The 24661-nt window shown below is 48.6% G+C and overlaps 1 protein-coding gene and 1 long non-coding RNA gene across 3 annotated transcripts; both read right to left on the bottom strand.

The window, feature by feature from the left end:
• Window positions 1-7776: 7776 nt before the first annotated feature.
• On the bottom strand, window positions 7777-10585 carry LOC127292786 (protein CANDIDATE G-PROTEIN COUPLED RECEPTOR 2). The gene is made up of 6 exons (XM_051322239.2): window positions 10158-10585; window positions 9201-9392; window positions 8634-8793; window positions 8296-8398; window positions 8144-8225; window positions 7777-8009 (listed from the first exon to the last, which is right to left on the bottom strand). The coding sequence occupies exons 1-6, from the start codon at window positions 10467-10469 to the stop codon at window positions 7932-7934; spliced, it is 927 nt and encodes a 308-aa protein (XP_051178199.1). The 5' UTR covers window positions 10470-10585; the 3' UTR covers window positions 7777-7931.
• A 562-nt stretch (window positions 10586-11147) lies between these two features.
• LOC127292785 (uncharacterized) lies at window positions 11148-14921 on the bottom strand. Of its 2 annotated transcripts, XR_007845389.2 has the most exons (4): window positions 13605-14921; window positions 12582-12647; window positions 12247-12448; window positions 11148-11518 (listed from the first exon to the last, which is right to left on the bottom strand). It is a non-coding gene; the product is annotated as an uncharacterized lncRNA (long non-coding RNA). The 2 variants fall into 2 exon arrangements; XR_007845388.2 differs by lacking the exon at window positions 13605-14921 and having other exon boundaries at window positions 11149-11518; window positions 12582-12783.
• Between the last annotated feature and the right edge of the window lie 9740 nt (window positions 14922-24661).

Here is a 24661-nt window from a genome sequence, read left to right as displayed (position 1 = left end):
CTGACTCGATCGACGATGTTGAGCTCGAAAAATCGGAGTCGACCGCCGATAATCCCGACGAGATCGGAATTTCGAGACGATACGTTCCCTCTTTCTCGACGCGAAAGTGGAATCTTCCGAACGTCATCTCCATAGGCTCCTCCAGATACGCATATGCATCCAAACGGGAGGGCGGGTGAGGAACAAAATCGACAGGACCAGTTGCGATCTGTTTACCTCGATCCATCGCGTTGCTTGCAGTTGATGAAGTCGACGATCTTGAACGTGCCATCGAGATCAGATCCTTGACGCCTCTAATCCCCACAGACGGCGCCAATTGACAAGGGATTAGCTTGTCAATGCCTACGAGTTGTAGACTAGGGTTTAGTTGGAAGTAGAGGGCAAGTAGATCTCGAAGGTTTCAGCCGAAAAGTACTCGACGATTATGAAAACTAGGGTTCGTGAGACAATGATTCGATGATTCCTTTGTCCCTCGACTCCCCCTTATTTAGGAGGTGGAGTCGAGGGATTCGTATTGTACAAGTTACATAGTCCGGGAGGGTTTCTAACTCATCTCGCAAGATTACAAACATCCTCTCCTAATACAAATCTAACTTTCCTTGATATCAACTTGGGCTTCCGATTCTTCTTATTCTTCGGGTCGTGGGCCTTCAGTAAACCCCGGCTACTATCTTCGGCAGGCCCATTGGGGATGCCTATGTCAGAAGGTGAGGTCCCGGTTGGACTCCACCAACCCTAACCAGCCAACCAAGTGGGAGGGTGGAGTCCATGGTGGACTCCACCTCCTTGGCCAGCCAACAAGGAGGGAAAGGGAGGAGTCCCTGTCCCTCTAGGTTTCGTCCATATGGAAGTTTTTGAATTGGGGTCTTATTCGAACACTTTGGGCAAACCCTAGGGATTCCACCTATATAATGAGGAGGAGAGGGAGGGGGCTGGTTACACCTGGCCGCACCACCAAAGGGGCCCCCTGGCCGGCGCCCCAAAGCCCTCCCTCTCTCCCCAAACCCTAGCCGCCTCCCTCCTCCCACTTCTCCCGTAGAGCTTAGGCGAAGCCCTGCCGGAGATCTCCACCACCACCGACACCACGCCGTCGTGCTGTCGGGATTCCGAGGAGGATCTACTACTTCCCCTGCCCGCTGAAACGGGGAGAAGGACGTCGTCATCAACACCGAACGTGTGATCGAGTACGGAGGTGCTGCCCGACTGTGGCACCGTCAACATCTTCTACGCGCTTTTGGAAGCGGCAAGTGATCGACTACAGCAACAACGAGATCTAATCTCGTAGGCTTTGGAAATCTTCGAGGGTTAGTCTCATGATCTTCTCGTTGCTACCATCTTCTAGATTGGATTTGGCTTGTTATTCGTTCTTGCGGTAGGAATTTTTTTATTTTCTATGCTACGAATCCCATCATTTCCATGCCCAAAGCACATCAACCCCAAGCGCCCTTCTTTTGATGCCCAACCCTCAACAGCAACACGGCCACTCGTGTCTCGCTGGAACTGAGAGCAGACCACCTGAACCCCGGGCCACCGCCCTGGCTTCCGCAACTCGGTGAGCAGGTAGGAGCATTTGCACCACCACCCTACCTTACCTAGCTGCCCAAGCCGCCACCCAGCCATCAACGTAGCTAGAGTAGCAGTGCATTTGCCGGAACACCTCCACCCCATCAGATCGGGGAGCAAGGGCACCGGATCCATTGCCCCGCAGTCCCGGAGCCGCCGCTCTGGCAAACCTCGCGTCGATGCACCACCTGGAGCCCCGGAACGCGCAACGTCACTGCACCATGTCGTACCCGCCGGATGTGTGGCCCACACCACACCGCGCCCACAAGCTAGCACTACCACCAAAGCCCGGGGCCGCCGCCCAGTGTCCCGCGCCGCCAGAAAACCACAGGGACGACCGCCGACGCCCAACCGTCCCCCGCGTCCACCACGAGCTCTCCCAATGCCTCCTTCGAGGGGCGCCCTGCCGCCATCGCGGCAAGGCTAGCTGCAGCGGCAGGGAAGGACCCAGTGAGGAGATCCGGCTGGTGGCATGCTAGGGTTCTCGAGCGACACGAGGACTAGCTGAGGCACAAGTTTGATTCTAGGATAAAAGCGAAACACACACTTATATGTGAACGGATGGAATACCCCGCTTCGCAGTTCGAACACAAGGTTTTGTCAAAATCGAACTTTCTAAATGTATGACCAAGTGTATGCAGTAAAATATGAACTTATACAAAACCATATGTATTCATGTATATAATGAATAAATACACTTCATTGTGATTCTAACAATGTTAAATATTAATATATGTTCCCACGTAATTTGCCAAAGTTTGTAATGTTTTAACTTTGACCAAACCTTAGCGGATCAATACGAAACAGAGTAGAGAATTGTCAGCTCAAAGGATAAGGAAGACCGTGTCTACAGAAGGCTGGAGGACGCAGGTACCCAATGCATCTACTGTAGTTTCGGCCCGTTGAAACGCTGCGCGGTCAGAAACTCAGGACATTGCCTTTGTCCTGAACTCTAGCGGAAACAGCACTCTGTCCAAGCCAAACGCGTACCACCTACTCATAAATAACAACTACTGTCACTGCCACAAGCACAAACCTACCCGATGCAATGCAAATATGCAATGCTGCCACACGGTAGAAGTGCAGTAGGACGGTGACACAAGGCTTGAAGGCTATCCTGTGAGCAGTTAGAGCATCTCCAGCAGCTCATCCAAATTTGGTCCTCTATATCTCTATATAGAGGATCATCTATAAAGATTCTTTTTTAATGTCCCTAATTTTCTAGCAGATCATCCATAACCAGGACATCTGTATTCTCTCTCCTATATTTTAATACTATCCTATAACTACCATTTAACAGATTTTCCGACCTCACCTCCTCCAAACCTCACCTCTGCCTCCTCCATCGGCACCGGCAGGGCGCCCTCCCCCGCCGTCCTCCTCTCACCACGGCCACGCCCCCAACTCTCCTCCGCGGCGGCGCCCCCGACCACAAATCCGTCCGCCCCGTGCCCATGCCCTCCGCCGGCCCCTGCTTCCTCCCAGCACGGCGCCCGACGGCGGCTCCCTCCCATGCCCTCCGGCTCTCTCCTCGTCGCCTGCAGCTTCCGATTCGCGCGGTAGGCGAGCGGAATCGCGCAGGAGGCGCGCGGGCGAGGGAGCAATGATCCTGGCTTGGTCACCCAGATGTGGAGGACGCACCCAAGAGCTAGATGGACATCTATCGACCCATGTCCATATACATGTGCTGCTGGAGACGGTTTTTTAGACGCGATCCTCTATATGTTGTATATATGTCCATTTGGATGATCTCCTGGAGATGCTCTTAGGCCATCTCCAACGGACCCATCCCGCGTGTTCGGATTGGTTCAACTGGATAAATCCGTGATCCAAGGAACGCATCCCAAAATAGCCGCGTCCCGGACGATCCAAAGCTGGTCTAAATTTGGGTCTGATTTGCGTAAGGGCATCTCCAGCGGGCCGACGCATTTCGGACGTCCGAAATGTCCGTTTGCGCCGGCCCGCGGACGCGTTGTGGGCCAGGGCGACCGTTTGCGTCGGGGGTAGCTCCAGCGGTGCGGACGCATATTTTATCCCGGGACAGCGTCAAGGTCGCTAATGGCGTTTTACGTCCCGTCGAGGACTGCCGCCGGCGATTAACTGTTCCCGCGCGGCGACGATCGTTCCCGTGCGTGCCCAATACATTGGCAAGTTTCGCCGGCGGTTCGCGCGCGCGGGAAACACCCTGCGCGCCAACGCCGTTTCCCGCCCCGACGTGGCTATATATGGTGGACACCGGCGGGGGCGACGGGCACACCTCAAGCTACCATCCATCCATGGCCGACCACATGAATTGGGAGCACGTTGTTCACATGTGCCGCCAACTCCACCCGGAGGAGGAGGAAGACGAGGTAGCCGCCGCCGGCGTTGAGGCGCAGCAGCTGGACCTGGAGGTGGCGGCGACGGAGGCGAAGGCGGAGGCGGCAGAGCGCGCGGAAGGGCGCCTCGCGGCGACCAGGGCGGAGATCGCCAACGCCATGGCCGAGCTCGCCGACGCCGTGGCCGAGCTCGCGGAGGCGCGGCGGCCATCGCGGCCTCCGACCGACGCCGTCATCCACGACATCGGGGACGACGACGTCCCCGTGCCCATGCGCTTCGAGTGCGCCGGTGACCAGCTGGTTCTGCTCGCGTCCTTCGAGTCCCTGGGCGGGGACGCCCAACGCCGTCGAGGCTTGGCCGGCGGAGGAGGAAGCCCACGGCTATGCGATGGCCATGGCGGGGGTTAATGTGCTCCGACCTGGACTCGCTCCGGCGCGGGGGCCCTTCTCCCGCACGGGTCGAGCAGAGAACCGGGAGCTGGAGGTCGCCATCGCCGCCGAGGGACGAAGCTGTGGCGGCGGCTAGGGGCAGGGCCCGCCGCCGCCGACGTGGCGGCGATCCGGGCGGCGGTCCAGCGGAGGAGGACGCGGCGGCGGCGGCGGTCCAGTGCGGCGGCGGAGGAGGAGGCCCGGGCGGCGGCGGCGGTCCAGCGGCGGCGAGGAGGAGGAGGCCCGGGCGACGGCGAAGGCGGCGGCTACCAATGTGGCCGTTGCGACGGTGATGGCCCCGTGGGACAGCTCCCTGGCCGAGGCCCTCGAACGCCGCGGCGGCAGGACGAGCAGTCCGTTCGCCGGCGTGCGCGGCGCGCGGAGTGCAAGAAGCGCTCCCGCTTCGACGACGGCGCCGGCCCATCCGGCGGCCAGTAGTAGGGCGCGCGACTGCGAGTAACCGAGGCCGGTGTAGGCCGCGCGACGGCGAGTAGGTACGGCCGTTGTAGTTTTAGGTTAACTCGACTAACCATCTCTGTAAAGATGGTCCTTTTGGCCAATCAATAGTAATGAAAAAATCTTTTGCTTACCTAGTCACTGCCGACCGGGCCCGGATGTACCCAACACGGACATTTTCCGCGACCGCCGAGCGTCCGCGGAGACGCAAACCTGGCGCATATTTGGGCCAGGTTTGCGTCTCCGCGGACGGCCCGGTCACTTTGCGTCGCCCCGCTGGAACAGGCCCCAGACGCATTTCCGGTCACGGCGGACGCAAACGGTCGCTCGCGCCGCTGGAGATGCCCTAACCGCGAACGCTGGCCTCTCGCGTCCTTCCTTGGCCCGCCTGTCAGCTTCCTAAACCACAACCTCCCCACTCCGCCTCCACCCCACCACTGCTGATTTGCGACCGTTGTCGATGTTGGCCACCGACATCAAGACGCCGCCGTCGGTGCGACAACATAGGACGCGCCTCAGCGGTTTTGCCTGTGCTTTCACGGCCTCGGTGCAGCGTCAGAGGACGCCGCCACCGACGTTGTAGTCCACTCGCCGTCGCGAGTCCTCCCGCCGTCATCAGTTTCACCATTACCAAAAGAGGTGAGCTCTCGTGCACCGTGCTTCCAGGACGCAAGTCGGCCGGAGCGATCATTGCCGCAGGTCCCTATAGAGGCATTAGATTGCCCCCGCGGCGAGGTATTCGATGAAATGGGTTCGATGAAATGGGTCAACTAGTTTGTCCCATTTCACTTGTAGATCATGGTGGACAACGGCGACGAGTTCTTCTACAAGAACATCATCGACACGTCCTCAGACGACGAGTCCAACAACGACTTGCTCATGGAGACTGAGTTGCTCATCCACGAGCACAATATCGCGCAGATCCCCGTGTACCGTAGGTCCTTGCCGGGACCAAATGGTTCACAACCAGTTCCAGACTGATTTGGTTGAGCACATGTGGGCGCATGTTGACAATAGTGTTGCAAGCAAAAACAATGACGAAAATCCCGAAGAAAACAATGCCTAGGCCATTTGTATCATTTTACATTTTTTGAATAAGTACTTTGTCATTTAATAGGTGGACACTATTTATGTAATAAATCTGGATAATTTAAACTTATTTATATATTTGTCTTATGATTTTATATGCCTTATATTGAGTTAAAGTCCATATGCCAGATACTTTAGCAGCGACCCATATCTGGCCGCGTTGGATGCAGCGCGCGATCCAAACGGCCGACGGACGCCAGCTGTCCGCGCGTCCGCGCACCCACCCAAACAGACGCAAACGGATGGCCCATCGCCCCGATTTGGGTCTCCCTGTAGATTCGCGTTGGATGCATTGTCGAGCCCAATAGAAGCGCCAGCAACCCCGTGCCAGCCCCTTCGCGGAGGGCGCGAAACGGGCACGCCGACGCCTCGTGCCACGTCGGATACCGCGCGTACTCGCATCTTTCCGCACATACTCGCCGCTTCCCGCGCGTTCTCATCGCTTCCCGCACGTTCTTCCCGCCATTTCTCGCGTCGGCGCTGCCTATAAAAGCCACATCCACTCAACGGACACCATAGCCGCCGCCGTAGCAAAAAATGTCTCGTCGCCTGCCTACCACATACTCAATGCTGAGTCGCTCCGGTGACGGCCATCTGCCTCTACCCCCGTCTCCACCTACGCCTCCACCTACCGGCACCCCTGATTTCGACGTCGTGGAGGATGACCCTGAGCTTGCGGAGAACAAGCAGTGGGAAGCGGCGGCGTTAGCAGCGACCATAGATGTTTTTGTCGCGGAGGAGCAGCACCAGCAGGAGGCGGAGCGGCAACGGCGGGAGGCGGAGCGGCACCAGGAAGTGAACGCGTGGCGCCTGGAGGCGCATGAGGAGCGTCGGCGTCATGATGCGCGAGTGTTGGCGTGTGGAGGCGCTGCAACAACGGCTTTGGAGGTAGGGGTGGAGCACCAGCGGCAGTAGGAGGAGCTAGAGCAGCTGCTGTGGCAGAAGGCGGTGACCGCGAATTTGGTGGCTTGGGAGGAGGAAGCGGTGACGGCGTAAGCTGAGAACGACTAGGCCCTCGACTGGTCTGACGACGGGCCAAACGCGGAGGAGCAGGCGATGCAATAGAAAGCGATCCTCGTGTCCTTCAAGTCGCTCAGGAAGGTGGAGGACGACGCCTGCTCGACTAGGCCCTCGACTGGTCTGACGACGGGCCAAACGCGGAGGAGCAGGCGATGCAATAGAAAGCGATCCTCGTGTCCTTCAAGTCGCTCAGGAAGGTGGAGGACGACGCCCCTGCTCGCGAGGAGGATAACGAGGAGCAGTAGCGCCACGCCGTCGACCTCTCCATAGAAGCTGACCGCCGCTTCAACGCTGAGCATAGGCAACATTTACGCGAGGAGCAAGAGAGGTCGCGCGCGGCATACGAGACGCTTGGATTCGACGAGGCGGGGCCGTCCAACCCACGGCCAGTAGGCTAGAAGTGTAGCAAACTTGTAGCAAATTTATAATTTATAACTAAAATGGAAATCTTTATTTTAGCTAAAAATTTCTATGAGACCGTCGTATTGATGCCGGTTTGGCCCGTTCCCAAACGGAGATGCTCTCACGCCCTTGAATCTCAGAATTTCGTACTTGGATACTACATCTACTGGCAACTCGAAATACCTATTGATTACTACACCAAGAACAAATTTTGCACATAACCATACTATAACGATTGGTACAAGGAGGCAGTTAAAAAAAGTTGATACAGCCAGACTTCAAAATACTACCAAATCAAATAACCAAGGAAAGTCTTGCATACATGTAGCACCAGTTCAGGATTTCAGGCTTCTAGGGCATCTTGTGGGTGATATGGCATTTTCATATAGTGGCAAATCAAACAGAGCTAATTCTTGAGGTGAGAGAATAACCACAATTTTTATCCATCCATTGTTAAGTTGGGCAACCGACGATAACAAACACAGGTTAAGAGTATATATACCAATAAATTTACATATTTTCATTGATTATGATGGTTGTTACTCGTTATGGTACAATCTCTGTTCTAAGATTCAGTTTCCAGAATGAAGCTACACCCTGCAAATCTGCATTCAAGCGAGTCACATACAGCGTGGTAATCTGGCTATATGTAGATTAATCCCAGTCAGCATCAAAGAACCCAGCATCTTTCATCTCGGAGTAGTATACATTCTCGAGAAGCATATCTTCCTCCTACAATCACACAGATAAACAAACAAAACCCAAACAATCAGTATAAGAACAAATAGGCACATAAAAGCACTGCTTAAGCTCAAGAAGATGGCACTACGAAAACCAAAGTATTAAATTCATATGAAAGAAGGTACCTGGAAGAAGTCTGCTAAGAATGTCACATAGAGCAGTGGAAGGTAAAGAGAATGGTAACAGACACTAGTGAGATTATACAACCTGCACAACACAAAATGCTCAAATATTGCTCTCAGATACAGAATGGACTAATATAGTATTCTTTACGTACCATAAACCAAATCCAGCTCCACAAGCAGCAAGGAAACAGCCAAACAGCGATAAGGCATTCAGTAACAGCATTGCACACACATAGTGGTAATATGCCGGTTTTGCTGCAATAGGAAGATCATGACATTCATTAGAAAATGATGATCATCAAAACAACAGATTAGGGATGCAAGCTTCAGCTTGCTTTGTGCTTTCCAGCATCCAGATTTTTCATTACAGGAGTTTAGTGATTCATTTTGTGGTAACTCAGCTCTTTTTGCGGGCTTGGCAGGACTGTAACGTGCATCCCAGCAGAGCTTGAAGCATACAGAATAATACAGCGGAAGTGTAACCAATTACCAGGCAGCCTGTCCCTCCACCTTGAGTGATACATGAACACAATCACGCCATATACTCCTGTAAGCACCAGTTTGTGAAGAATCCATAGACCCCATTTCCCACCAGTTCCTTGGTCAGCATCAATAAACAAAGGAACGCTAAAGCCAAATACATATATAGTCTGCAGAAGGAGGAAACATGAGTCCAAAGCTAACATAATACTCCCTAGCTATAACGCATGACAAAAACAATTGCTCAAGCACCATCTGCAACATAATATGATGCAATATAGGTCTGAAGAGTTAGGTCATGGGGTATTCTTTTTAGAGCAGCCAAAAACTCATTTTACAGTTAGAAGAGACTAGAGCCTTCAAGGTCTAGCATCAAAACAAAACACACATAACGACTTGCAATACACAGTCAAATATGAAACACTGGTGACCATATTATTCTATTTAAAAGAGAAAGAACATGATGGACCTGATAACTAGTGAATTTAGTTTGATTATTTCAGTAGGATATTTTATTACAAATAATGATAAGATATCACAGAATCATGAAACGTAGCACGGTGGAGCAGTAACATACCTTGAGCAGTACGTCGGCACAAACTACAGCTCCAGAGATAACAAAAGTGCGTGCCAAAGACTCGTAACCACTGGTTTCATTTCCTTGAAGCAGAAATGCTATAAGACTAACTTCCAAGAATAGCATTCCAGATTTGGTAAACAATGAGAGCACATTCCATGAAAAGGCCCTATCAGGCATACACTGCCACACCTGCCAATGAAGCAATAAAATAAGTGTTATAGAAGAATAAGAGAAAACAGACAATATACATTGTACATATGGCATATGGGCAACATTACTAAAGATGAAATAGGTAAGAAATCACGTGCATATGAGCAGGAGTTGCCCATTCAATTATCCATTAGATCGGTAGAATTACTCAACACATACACCTAAATCTGAACCTAACCACCAGGCAAAATGTGTACTCAGACAATCTGAATCTAATACCAGGCCAATATGCACTAAAGTTTTTTGTAGTTTTGAACATCAATAGATGCCTACCAGAGCTTGCTACTGACTAATCATTACAGCCTAAAACGTACCCTTCTTCCACTTAATCGATTGCCAGGTTGAAACACCAAAATGCAGAACTTATGTATGCGAGGCGAATGTGCCTAATGAAAAGTCCACCTAGCTTGTACCGACTTATTCTGCTCGTCAATAATACACTGACAAGCATACAAAAGTTTCCCTGTCCATGAAGACTAAGAACGTTATTCACAAATCAGCGGTTCAGTCTTTCTGGCAGCTGATGATCCCACACAACGTGATGATGCCCAATTGAATTCGTTTATACCTACTTCGGTAGTAGAGTCGCAAGTCTAGAACGGACCTAAAACTACGCCACATCATATGTGCATCAGATTTGGCGATAAAATCAACTACCGAGCTGAGCAAGGGTTTCTATGAATGAGCCACCAATATGAGAAGCAGAAGAAAAAAAAAAGAGTAAAGGAGGCGGGCGAGCCGGACCTGCAGGAAGCACCAGAGGAGGTTGAGGACGGCAACGGCCCAGAGGAGCGCGTAGTAGGCGACGACGACGACGTGGGAGCGGCCGTAGCTGAGCCGGCGGAAGCTACGCCGCGCCTGCCAGGCCAGGAACCCCACGAAGGCCAGCGAGGGCAGCATCACGGCCAGGCTGTACCACGCCCCGTGGCACCCCGACAGCCACGACATCGGGCCCGACGCCGCCGCCGACGACGGCGGGGGGGACGCGGCGCCCGACGAGTTGGCGTCCGGCGACACCGCGAGCGCCATCGCGCCCTCCAGGAGCCGCCTCCGCATCGGGCCCGGCGGGGAGGCGAGCTGGCTAGGGTTTGGGGGTAGGGGGAATCCGGTCGGGTCGCTCGCGTCGGTGGGAAGGGGAACGGAGTTTGTTTGGGTCAAAACTCAAAAGTGGGCGAGGGGAAGCAGGAGGAGGAAGAAACGTTGCTGGATTGCGGGCTACGGCGTGGGCCCACCCGTGACGGGCCCGATGCGATCCGGAACGATACTTTGCCTTGCTTGCTCGTTTCCGTTTCGTTTTGCGGTTCATTTTTCTGCTGACCCGGCAGCAACTTACTACACAAGTCGACATCTCAGAATTCAGAACAAATAAACTACACGAGTCTCGGGTGCGCGAAATTGCGGTGGAAAGTGACTGCACGAAGCATTTGAAAAAGTAGTGCTTCTTTAGATACTAGTGGCGCCACAGGATGATGCAATTCTAGCGGCGTCAAGAATTCCGGAGAAAAGTTGTCCGTACTCTTGATGGGCATACTGTGATTCGAGTCATTCCCTTTGGATCATACAGATTAGGCGACACAATTTTTTTTCGGTGCGCATGCTGTTGGATCTTTATGTGCGTCGGATCTTTATGTGCGTCCGTGAGATTGATTGTGACACAAGTTCTGTATAAAATTTTGGAGAGAATCGAATCACGGATGAATTGAGGCAAGTGCACTCCAAGAGCAAGAACGAACGAGAAATACAAAAATAGCAGAGTTTTTTTTACCCAGCTTGATCAACTCGTCCATGGACAGAAGGATGGGAAAAAAAACACAAACATGCTCTGTGTTGATGAGAATAACTGACAGTGAGGAACTAAGCATCCCATCCATAAACATGTCCAACTTTCGTCGCGCAAATAAGGGAAATAAACGAAGCTACCAGACTCCATATAAAAAACTCATACGGTGACACTTTTGTGCTGATAGTTTTTCTCACTCATCATCACTGTCAAAAACAATTGCCTTTCCACGTTTGAGAGGTTGTTTCCTCGGCGGTGAAGATTCATCATCAGAGTCGATCACCTTGCGGCGGTGCTTCCTTGGTTCCCTCTTAGGTTCTTGTTCCTGCAGCAGAAACAAGTTGGAGAGGATGATGCTAAAGAATAAAAAAAAGGGCATAAAGGCGGAGAGTCAGAGTAAGACAACAGTACAATCTTATGTATTTACAGTAGAATAAGATATACGGAATAACAAACTTCTGGTTGCCAAGGGTAGTTTTAGCGAATTGACAACCAATAAATACATCAAGCCAACTATGTTAATCAAATGAACATTAAGAAAGTGCATTAATATACACTGCTTGTCTGCTTCTACAAGATGTCTCAAGTCAAAATCCTGTAAGACTGTCATGTGAGCAATGATCTTCCTCGCAAAGAGCAGAACATCGAAACCTATAATGCAACATCCATAACGCATCTGCATATGGTGCTAGTCATTATGTAAAACAAAGAATCAACTCCAAGTGCTCCTTTCAATTTCAATATGAGCTTGTTCCATGATACATATCATGGAAACGAAGAGTTGTTTCAAATATAAGCTTGTATCATCCTATCGGTAAATTGGTTGTAGATATTAGTGCTGATGTACTATCATAGTTACAAAACAAAAAAATAAAATATATACCTATTGTCAGACTCAATAACTACCAAACGATGCTATATTCCTACCTATAGTTATGCAGAAAATTATCATGTACAGTTCATCTTATTGGCCTTTTCAGGTTAATGTACGTTCATGTTATTTAAATATAAATAAGAGTTTAAAGTGAATTCAACAGGTAAGTAGTAACTCACCTCAATCTCTTCATCTGACATAGAAGTAAAACCGAAGTCTTCTTCTAGGTCTTGATCATATCAAATTTTTTTTTTTGAAACGTTCATATCAATTATTTTCATCCAGCTCATTTTCTCTTCCATATGTTGGTGAGCTCTCCATATCCTCGATTTCTGTTTCATACTCTAATTCCTCTCTTTCACTGTCAGAATACTCATGGACCTGATGAATTGACACACAAACGATGATTTACCGAGAACACCCTTTTCCAATGTCTGACTGAAATTTTACAAACAATAAAGATAAATAGGTCGCATCAACCTACATGTTCCTCGAAAGAAGACCCCTGACTCACCTTTGCATTAAAACCAGCGTGTGCCACCCTTCCATGAGAGTTATACTTAAAGCCAGGTGCTTCATTCTGAAAACCCAAGAAAAAGAGAAATACCTCTTTGAGCAAATGCTTTGCATACTTGAGTACGGGAAAGCAAACAAGATATACTAAGTGACTAAAACAGAAAATTATAAACCGAAAAAGGTAATCAGTAAGGGAAAAAATACTACCTGAGATGAGTTACTACAAACCAGAAAACGAATATGTTTGCACTTTGGACATGTTAACATCATAGCTATTACATGTGAAGATGTTCTCCAAACCTTAACAAAAATGAAGTACAATAGTAGCAACAATGTAATACATGTATAACCAGGTGTAAGATGTCTCACCCAATAAAGTGTAAATTCATTTGAATAAACTAATGAAACTAAAGTAGAGATTGCATACAAAGAAACATATAGGCACATACACTATAAATATGCGTCAGTAACATCTCTGAAATGAATTTGGACAAGCTCACATACAAGATAATGAATAATGGTTTATATGCAATAGGTACAATTTCACTAACTTGTGAAAAAAAAGGTAGCGTTAAAATGAATTATGTGCGAAAAAATGTAAAAAAATCGAAAAACAGTTTAACATCTTTGTATACTATTGGGGATAAAAACAGGAAAGCATTTGTATGTAACATCCAAAATTATTTGGACTTCTCTAAGCTGCAATATGTACAATTTCACTAACTAGTGAAAAAAAAGGTAGCTCCAAAATGAATTATGTGTGAAATAATGTAAATAACCAAAACAGTTTAACATCTTTGTATACTATTGGGGGTAAATACAGGAAAGCATTTGTATGTAACATCCAAAATTATTTGGACTTCTGAACTACCAAGAGGCGAGATAATTTTCTTTTAATTCCAAAAAAGGTGAGTTGTAACCATGAGTATTATTTCTTTATTTTTTAAGGTCAGCTATGTCGCAGATTATCAAGTTTTTAAAGATTAATATAAATAAACACTCGTATAGGCAAAAACTAAACCTCGTGTAGCGTTTCTTCCAAAAATTCTGGAGTACGCTTCTGCTTTTGCCTGTGAGTATAATTACGATTCACCTTTTCTCTTTTCTGTCTAAGAGTTGAACGAGCTCGAATATTTTTTTCTTAGCCTGTGTAAATCTGTTGTCAGTAAAAGGGAGAAAGTTTCTAATCGCGTAGTAAAAGGCAACTTCATGGTGGTCTACATGTGTTTAATACTCCCTTCATCCGGAAAAAGATGTCGAAGATTTATCTAGATACGCATGTATCTGTACACTAAAACATGTCTAGATACATGCGTATCTAGGCAAATCTGCGACATCTTTTTTCCAGACAAAGGGAGTACATGGAAACAACAAGCACATTTTAGATAATTGTTGATAAATGCTAACTGTACTTTACAGTATAATAATATTTGATGCAATAAATCGTAAGAGACAAGTTCCCATGATGTTAACCTCATCAAATTCTAACCTCATATGACAGGAGCTGTAAGGATACAATCTAAAGTTCAAAGATGATGAAGTGCTAAAGGAACCCCATCAGACAAATTTCAAAGAAAGAGATAACTGGCTATGGAGTATGGAGCCCTGACTGGAAAACACAATGTATGCTCATTAATGCATATGGTTAACACTGAAAAAGAATTACTGAAGATGTGTTCAAAGGGACACATTTCACATATAATGTAGATTGTAGATCTTGGCTTGTTAAGTAAAAAATCTCCTGACCAGCCATTATTTACAAACTATAGCTAGATACAGCAAGGTCCGTGATTCAGAAAACAAATGATTGACATTTACTTGTCCAGGTTTTTTTTCTTTGAGGAATTCACTTGTCCAGGTATTGTTTTCTCAATATTTACTTAATTCGCTAACAGAGAAGAAATTTAGTGTGTTTTTTTCAGATTGACAAGGGGGAGAAACAAACCAGACCGTATTGCTTAAATTTTTCATACGTGCAAAAACTCTAAACTGGCGAGATGGATACGTGCAATCTAAAACATTCCAACGCAACCATTCTCGTACGCATATGCTCCTTTTGTAGCCAGAGTACATGCGCATCATCCCTTAAAGGTTGCAATTTTGTATTACTTTTCCAAACAACTGATTAATATTCAGAAGAAATTTTGTCCAGGAGAAGGTTAAATGGCGCGTATCAAACATAAATAGCAAGCTCAATCATTCTAACCCACATCTCTCTAGGCACGAAAACACACGCTATGAGTACACGAAATTAAAGAAGGTGCCCTATGAGATGGCTCCGCACGATTCTAGATGCAGCCTGAGCTCTCCCACCCCCAACCTGTAGCCCCGCCGCCACCGAGCCTTGACGGTAGGTCCTCCCCCTCTCCCCCCTCCCTCCGCCTGCGTCATGTCCTCCCACGGCAGCAGCGACGACCATTGCTGCCGGAACGACCGGTGGCTGTCCTCCGATGACGGCTCCTCCAGCCGCGGTTCGCGCAGCTACAGCGAGGTGGCCCGCACGCCGCCGCCGCCACCACCACCGCGTGCACCCTCTCCGGCCCCGCAACCGGCGGCGCCTCAGCGCGCGCCGCCACCACCCGCCTCGGCCCCCGCTCGGAGGTCCATCGCGTTGTCGATGCGGCACCTCGCGGCGCGGACGCGGAGGGTTGGGAGCAGCGTGAGTACGACCGCGCCCGGCTCCCTCCCCCACAGCGTGCCCTGGCCCTGCTCGCCGTGCGCCACCACCACCACCCCCGCCGCCACCGCAGCCCACTGTGCGCGCCCTGGTGACCGCACCCCCTCCACCGCCGCTGCACGACGGCCGCGCCTCGGTGACCACATCAGCGCCCGTAACTACCCACGCGGAGCCTATGCGCGCCATCATGCCGTGCACCGCCGAGATGGAGGAGGCTAAGGTGGTCCTGCGCCGTGCCATGGTTGCGACCATCACTGAAACAAGGCCCACGGTCACCGCCGGCGAGGTCGCAGGCCTGCTCTGCTCGACGTTCGCCCTCCAAGCCAACGACTTCTCCATCCACCTCCACCACCCCGAGGATTTCCTCATCATCTTCGGGTCTCAGCATGACCGGAACCGCATCTCCGGCGACCACTACCTCAGCAACCCAAGGTTCTCACTCAACCTGCGTCCCTGGTGCAAGCTTGCCCACGCCGGCTGCGACAGGCTTGATCAACGCGTCGAGCTCGAGCTCCGATCCCTACGCAAGCCAGGCACTTGACGACGGCCGAGTTCTTGCTGCATGGCGACTGTTGGGTGGAGAGTCTCCATGCCGACACTCGCACCCTCACCGACATGGCCACGTTCCGCTTGACAGCGCGCACCCGGAACCCCGCCGCCATTCGCCGACACGCCGTCCTCGAGATCGTGGAAATCGTTCCGGCAGGCTCCATGTCCCAAGCGCCCACAATCCAGACCCTCACCTACCCCATATCCATCAACATGGTCGGATGCACACTCTGTGTCGGCCGCGCACCTTACAGATGGTGGCAACGACGACGCCGGCAACGACGACGCCGGCAACGGCCGCGATGACGACAGCACCAGGCGAGCTCCTGCTCGACGCCGCGGCCGTGGCCGCAAGCGACGGCGGGCGGACGGCGACGCCTCTTGACCGCCGGGAAGGGCGGACGGCATGGCCGTCGACTCTCTTCCATGGGCAACCCAGCGACGAGGACGGCGCGCCGATGGCGTGGCATGCGACGCGCAGTGGCCTGGCCCTCCGCCGCCGCGCACCGGTGCCGCCTCCGGCGTCCGGACGATGCAGCCATGGCCAGGTCAAAGTGGGCCACGCTGACCAGCTCGCCAGCGCAAAAGCGGCCGCTACTTTTGGCGCAGAAAAGATGCAGCCCCTGCCAACACTGCTGCTGCCCCTGTCTATGTTCCTCTAGAAGATCATGTGTAGGAAATTTGAGGTGATTTAGAGGTGGTCGAAAAAATCATGTTGTTAGAAAAGCTGGTTTGAGTGAGACCAAACGATTTGTCCTTAAAAAAAGTGATTTTTTCGACCATGTCCAAATGACGTCAATTTTGGCATACCTGGTTCCTTTTAATACCCCCGGTTCCTTTTCGTACCCCTGGTGCCTTTTAATACTCATGGTTCCTTTCAGCACAACTGGTTCCTTTTGGTACCCAGGGTTCCTTTTGGTACCCCTATTTCGGTTTCTTTTGGTACAACTGGTTCCTTTTAGTACCCCTGTTTCCTTTTGGTACTACTGGTTCCTTTTGGTACCACTGGTTCCTTTTTGTACTCATGGTTCCTTTTCGTACGTCTAGTTCCTTTTGGTACCCATGGTTCCTTATGGTACACATGGTTCATTTTGGTACCAATATTTCCTTTTGCTACCCCTGGTTCCAAAAAACCACCGGTTCCTTTTGGTTCCCGTGGTTTGTTTTGATACCCGTGGTTCCTTTTGGTACCCCTAAGGTGATGGATGCTTTTAATTTGCAGCACCTGACCTAGTCTATTGTTGAGCACTCGCATCCTTCAGCATTTATCTGTATTATTAGTAAAATTCTGGTTAACACACGGCAGGGGGTCTGCGTCTCTGTTTCACCTCTACCGTAACCCCCCACCAAGATGAAGTTCCTGGAGGATCTTTCGTCAAAAGAGTGTGTTTAGTGCTTGTGTTGTAAGCTTACTTTCGACTTTGTTCGTCGAAAATGAATGCTTAGTGCTCGTGTCAATACTGCATTCGGTAGTGTTTTCTTTGCAAAATGTAAATAATGACCCATTTGGCATTTGGGCACTCCGCCACTGCTAGTCGATCTTCCTCTGTGAACAAACAAGAAAAGTAATCATCACTATACTAAGATCAGGGCACCGCGGCAACGCAGCTGCCCTGATACACACCGCCGACATGATGGTGGTCACACCAAGCACGCCCCACGGCTCCAACACCCGGAACCAATGCACTTCGCCATAGTGGACCGTGTGCATGAGCAACAGAGGCATCATGACAGGTAATATATTGACACATAATACAACAGTTTCATCAAACCAAATAGTTCCTTACACTTACACATAGACATAGAGCAGTACAAGTTCATGAATAATGACAGCAAATAGTTCACAACTTCACATAATACAAACTCAGTTCAGAAATTAACATGACCATGCGACCATGACTCAAGGGCTCCAACATCCAGCAAGTTCCACAAACGAAAATGTATAAGACAAACGAAAATGCAGTTTAAGCAAGGCAACAAATTGTCCAGCTCCATGCTTGCATCCATCCATGATCCATCTTCATCATCAGAGATATCATTGACAGATTCAGCTGGAGCTTGACTGCTACAGCTCGTCCTTGTTTCATGGCACACCAGCACGAAAAAACCAAAAGTGCCACTTATCTCTTCACCCTCTTTGCATTCTTACCTTGTGACACCATTTGCTTAATCTCTTGAGGCACCCTCTTTGCATTCTTACCTTGTGACACCATTTTCTTAATCTCTTGAGGCATTACAGTGTTCTTCTCGTGGGCAAGAAGGTTGGCCAGAAAGAGTTTCTTCTCTAACTCAACCCTCTTCTAGACACATTGAAATTAAAAGGACATAATGCAGATCAGCATTTTTGAAACATCATGTACATTCAAATAATAAAGATAAGAATGGTTGCGGAATACACACCAGGTTACACATGACTTTGGGCATCTTTACTCCATTGAACTGCTGAATGCAAAGCATACATGCAAATACACTTGATTCTTTATAACATTGCAGACTAAAACTTGCCCACGAAAATATTTCACCGACGGTTTGTCTACCTTCGTCGCCAAGGCATGTAAATGGTGAGGTGTAGCCACATCTCCGAAAGGCTTCGTCTACCTTCTTCGCAAAATTTTCACTGATGGTTCCAAGCTCATCTGTTATCGTACTATCATTGGCATAGACATAGAAGACAGTGACCTCGTTTTTATACTCCATATCAACGAGAAGCACTATGCCTTCTGGTTCTTGAATGATAGGATCTTCTTGAATTAGAGGACAAAATAGATGCGAAAAAATAATGTATTAGAATGTTGATGTATTATCAATGAGTGTATTATGAGTAGAATATTGGACTACTTATGAATCTCTGCTTTAAAATCCGTCCTTGAAATTTCCCAATCTCTTTCATAATCACTTGCACAAATTCTTCATCCAACTGCACTTAATTTTTTTTTGCTATCAAAACAGCTTTTAACTGACAACCAAGGCTATGTTTCTTGCACAAAACTTACCTGATCTTGTGGTTGGATAATGACTCTTTTCTTATTCTGGTCGTTCTTGTTATCATACCACTTGAGGCATTCAACAAAAGCACCGAGAAGATTCAGGGCACTCATAGGATCATTTGTACACTTCAGCAGCTGAGCCCCCGTCATGATAGTCCCATCCACATTTAACACATCATCACCATGGCTTTACCAATTACAAACAATATATGAGTTACTGATAAAACTAAACAGGCGAACCCTACCGAATGCAATGCATTAGCAGTCAAAACAATCATCTAACGGAGCCTAGTAGAGTCAAATGTTCAGTGAATAAATGAATAAACTTACTATTTCCCTCGGACAGTCGTTCTGTGAGGCGATCTGTGAAGGAAATAGTAAGTTTATTCATTTATTCACTGAACTTTTGACTCTACTAGGCTCCGTTAGATGTTTGTTTTGACAGCTAATGCATTGTATTCGGCAGGGTTCGCCTGTTTAGTTTTATCAGTAAACTCATATATTGTTTTTAATTGGTGAAGCCATGGTGATGAACTGTTAAATGTCGATGGGACTATCATGACGGGGGCTCAGCTGCTGAAGTGTATAAATGATCCTAAGAGTGCCCTGAATCTTCTCGGTGCTTTTGTTGAATGCCTCAAGTGGTATGATAACAAGAACGACCAGAATAAGAAAAGAGTCATTATCCAACCACAAGATCAGGTAAGTTTTGTGCAAGAAACATAGCCTTGGTTGTCAGTTAAAAGCTGTTTTGATAGCAAAAAAAATTTAAGTGCAGTTGGATGAAGAATTTGTGCAAGTGATTATGAAAGAGATTGGGAAATTTCAAGGACGGATTTTAAAGCAGAGATTCGTAAGTAGTCCAATATTCTACTCATAATACACTCATTGATAATACATCAACATTCTACTACATTATTTTTTCGCATCTATTTTGTCCTCTAATTCAAGAAGATCCTATCATTCAAAACCAGAAGGCATAGTGCTTCTCGTTGATATGGAGTATAAAAACGAGGTCACTATCTTCTATGTCTATGCCAATAACAATACGATAACAGATGAGCTTGGAACCATCAATGAAAATTTTGCGAAGAAGGTAGACGAAGCCTTTCGGAGATGTGGCTACACCTCACCATTTACATACCTTGGCGACGAAGGTAGACAAACCGTCGGTGAAAAATTTGCGTGGGCAAGTTTTAGTCTGGAATGTTATAAAGAATCAAGTGTATTTGCATGTATGCTTTGCATTCAGCAGTTCAATGGAGTAGAGATGCCCAAAGTCATGTGTAACCCGGTGTGTATTCCGCAACCATTCTTATCTTTATTATTTGAATGTACATGATGTTTCAAAAATACTGACCTGCATTATGTCCTTTTAATTTCAATGTGCAGAAGAGGGCTGAGTTAGAGAAGAAACTCTTTCTGGCGAACCTTCTTGCCCATGAGAAGAACACTGTAATGCCTCAAGAGATTAAGAAAATGGTGTCACAAGGTAAGAATGCAAAGAGGGTGCCTCAAGAGATTAAGCAAATGGTGTCACAAGGTAAGAATGCAAAGAGGGTGAAGAGATAAGTGGCACTTTTGGTTTTTTCGTGCTGGTGTGCCATGAAACAAGGACAAGCTGTAGCAGTCAAGCTCCAGCTGAATCTGTCAATGATATCTCTGATGATGAAGATGGATCATGGATGGATGCAAGCATGGAGCTGGACAATTTGTTGCCTTGCTTAAACTGCATTTTCGTTTGTCTTACGCATTTTCGTTTGTGGAACTTGCTGGATTGCTGGACGTTGGAGCCCTTGAGTCATGGTCGCATGGTCATGTTAATTTCTGAACTGAGTTTGTATTATGTGAAGTTGTGAACTATTTGCTGTCATTATTCATGAACTTGTACTGCTCTATGTCTATGTGTAAGTGTAAGGAACTATTTGGTTTGATGAAACTGTTGTATTATGTGTCAATATATTACCTGTCATGATGCCTCTGTTGCTCATACACACGGTCCACTATGGCGAAGTGCATTGGTTCCGGGTGTCGGAGCCGTGGGCGCGTTTGGTGTGACCACCATCATGTCGGCGGTGTGCATCAGGGCCCTGATCTTAGTATAGCGATGATGAGTTTTCTTGTTTGTTCACAGAGGAAGATCGACTAGCACTGGCGGAGTGCCCAAATGCCAAATGGGTCATTATTTACATTTTGCAAACAAAACACTGCCGAATGCAGTATGGACACAAGCACTACACATTCCTTTTCGATGAACAAAGTCGAAAGTAAGCTTACAACACAAGCACTAAACACACTCTTTTGACGAAAGATCCTCCAGGAACTTCATCTTGGTGAGGGGGTTACGGTAGAGGTGAAACAGAGACGCAGACCCCTGCCGTGTGTTAACCAGAATTTTACTAATAATACAGATAAATGCTGAAGGATGCTAGTGCTCAACAATAGACTAGGTTGAGGTGCTGCAAATTAAAACCATCCATCACCTTAGGGGTACCAAAAGGAACCAGGGGTACCAAAAGAAACCAGGGGTACCAAAAGGAACCACGGGTATCAAAAAGAACCACGGGAACCAAAAGGAACCGGTGGTTCGGAAAGGAACCAGGGGTACGAAAAGGAACCAGCGGTAACAGGGTTATTTTGGTATCCTTTTGATACCAAAAGGAAACAGGGGTAGCAAAAGGAACCAGGGGTAGCAAAAGGAAACATTGGTACCAAAATGAACCATGTGTACCAAAAGGAACCATTGGTACCAAAAGGAACCATGGGTACCAAAAGGAACCAGATGTACGAAAAGGAACCATGGGTACAAAAAGGAACAAGTGGTACCAAAAGGAAACAGGGGTACTAAAAGGAACCAGCTGTACCAAAAGGAACCGTGAGTAGTAAAAGGAACCCTGGGTACCAAAAGGAACCAGTTGTGCTAAAAGGAACCATGAGTATTGTGATTTTTCCTGAATCAATGGAAGGCTAATCCAATTTGCCAGTTGGTCTTATTGGGTAACACCAAATATAAAAGCAAACGTCCAGCAATGAGTTCGCAAGGTAGTGCAGGCATTAAGAGGGAATACACCAAGAAATAGTAGTGGAACAATTTTTGTTTTGTAGAAAGTCATTCACAAGCTGGAACCAAAACAGAAATTGCACCTTGGTAGTAAAATGCTATTTTTGGAACCAACAAACAAAAGGAAAGAAACAACATATAATTCTTAAAGAAAATAAAGCAACTTAATCTACAAGTCGTAGCATAGTAGTCATGCTAATATAAGAAAAAATAAAGCATGATGTGGCCAACAGGGTGAAATCCATTTGACGAATGGTACCTCCCACGCCACGAGCCTGCTTGCGCGTTTACGATCACTTGGATCCTGGACCACCAATAATGGGCACGACAAGTGCTAGTTGGGGCCCTATTTGGCGACGACCGTGTTTTGGGTGTGTTTTCAGGACTATGACCCCGTCAAACATCCTGGACAGGGTGGCATGCCGACAGGCACCTCTGCGCCACTGGCTGTCTGAACGGGAGCATGGTAGCAGCCCGCATGGTAGTGCACGATAATGTTTGGCCCGTCCATGTGGTGGGGATTTCAGGACCCTTCTTGTCGCGACTGCCAAGACAAAATCCTTCACTGGGCCCCTTGTATGGATCAAACTATTGTTTCAAGGGGAACCTTTACCTCTGTTATGTATTCAAAGACAATGGATTAACTTGATGAGCATTTTACTAGACTTTCTTAATCCCTAATCAACAAATCAAACAACACAATGAAAGTGAGTTCAAAAGCTCAGTCGACCTACATAGTGATAACCCTACAGTTTTGCGACATGACTAGACCACAACAAAACCTTTCATATATGAGGACTAGCAAAAGTACCCGTGCGTTGCACTGGGTAAATTTTCAAATAGATTTAATTCGATGGAGAACATATCTACTCTAGATAACTTATCTCGTGATGCTAGTGCCATGCCGTGGTGATCGGACGCTTTAGAACACATTGATGCAATTCGGCGACGGTGTTGGGAGGCAGCAATGGGACATACCGATTCACAATTGTTACGCGACGCAACTATAGATGCTCGCACCCTATCCATATTTAGAAGAGAAAAAAGTAGCAAGAACGGGATGACAGAACAAGCCAATATGATGACGTTGTAACTAACAATAAAAAAATTCTTCGCATTTTGACAGCGGATACCACTTGGGGCAGCGGTGGACCACAACAAGTCGACGATGGCAGCCACAGCTAGAAGTACACGGTCACCTCTAGTTCCGCCTCGGCGAGATCTCCATCACCGCGTCCATGGATGTTACAGAAGCGGCCTCCCCTCTCGTCGCTCTGCTGGTCTCTCTGTTCTTCAAGCCCTCTTTTTCCATGGCGCGCTAGCAGGAGCTCAGGCAGCGGCGAAGCTGACGTTCTATGCAACCTGGTCAGGAGTCCATGATCGGGGTGCCGAAACCAAGATGAGTCACGCGTGCCCTCGTGTTCGTCAGTCTCATCGTTTTTGTGGATGTATATCTCATCTCCTCGTTTTTGGTTTAGTCGCGTGGTTGTGACCCGGCTGCAAATCGCCGCCCCTTCCTCACGCCGCCGGCTGAAGCCGTCGATGGATCTCGACGAGCACAAGATCCAACAACCACCGCCACCATCCATTGCCGGAGGCCGTGGAGGAGGAGCTGCCGCCGCTCGTCCAAGGTCACCGCCCTAGACGCAGAGCGCGTCGCAACCGGTGGCCTCCGCCACCGCCGGTCGCTGCCTCCATCATCCCCCCCAGGCACGTTGGTGCCGGAAAGGCCAGCAGAGGGAGAGAGGACGCGGGGGGAGGGCTAGCGGCTCTAGGGAATTATTCACACATTATTTGGCCTAAATTGTAGAAGCATCAGAGCATGATCGACATAACATATGAGTCTCGGTCAGAGTTGCCCTTGGAATTGACCGTCGATGGATCTCGACGAGCACAAGATCCAACAACCACCGCCACCATCCACTGCCGGAGGCCGTGGAGGAGGAGCTGCCGCCGCTCGTCCAAGGTCGCCGCCCTAGACGCAGAGCGCGTCGCAACCGATGGCCTCCGCCACCGCCGGTCGCTGCCTCCATCATCCCCCCCAGGCACGTTGGTGCCGGAGCAGCGGCAGAGGGAGAGAGGACGCGGGGGGAGGGCTAGCGGCTCTAGGGAATTATTCACACATTATTTGGCCTAAATTGTAGAAGCATCAGAGCATGATCGACATAACATATGAGTCTCGGTCAGAGTTGCCCTTGGAATTGAGCTGGCAGGCATCTTCTACGGCTGAAGATAATATCGTCAGACTGGGAATACTACACTGATGATACGTGTTCAAACTAAACTGATGATACGTGTTCAAACTAAACTGATGATACATGTTAATTGATACGAACAGTTGAAATAGTGCTAGTTTTGGTTAGTTAGGACAGTTCGTTCAGAGCCCCAGACACAATTTTTCATATGCGGACGCCCTCTCCCTGTATCTCGTATTCTCATAGGAGTAGGCGAGGCCGCGAGGAATCATCCGTGGCCACGAGGGCTCGGCTTTTGCAATAGATTAAACCACTGAATCCACCGAGACAACAGAGAATCTGGCGACAACCCAAATTTCACATCGCTATCTGAATAGGCGTGCTCTGACTGCAGCCAATGCGGCGCTAGGAAGGACAGGGACTGTACCGGGATCCTCGACAGGGAGGGCCGAGCGGCAAACCATGTCGATCGATGCTAGCGACCACGCTGTCGAGACCATCATCGGTTTAGCTATCATTGCAGCTAGCACTACATCCTCCTCAACAGGGCAGGACTGGGGTGCGAGATCTGGCAGACGGTGGATCTGACAAACGTCGCCTAGGCCCAGC

This window comes from Lolium perenne, chromosome 4, assembly GCF_019359855.2.
Source record: "Lolium perenne isolate Kyuss_39 chromosome 4, Kyuss_2.0, whole genome shotgun sequence".
Lineage (NCBI taxonomy): Eukaryota > Viridiplantae > Streptophyta > Magnoliopsida > Poales > Poaceae > Lolium > Lolium perenne.
This window is presented reverse-complemented; position numbering and strand designations above follow the sequence as displayed.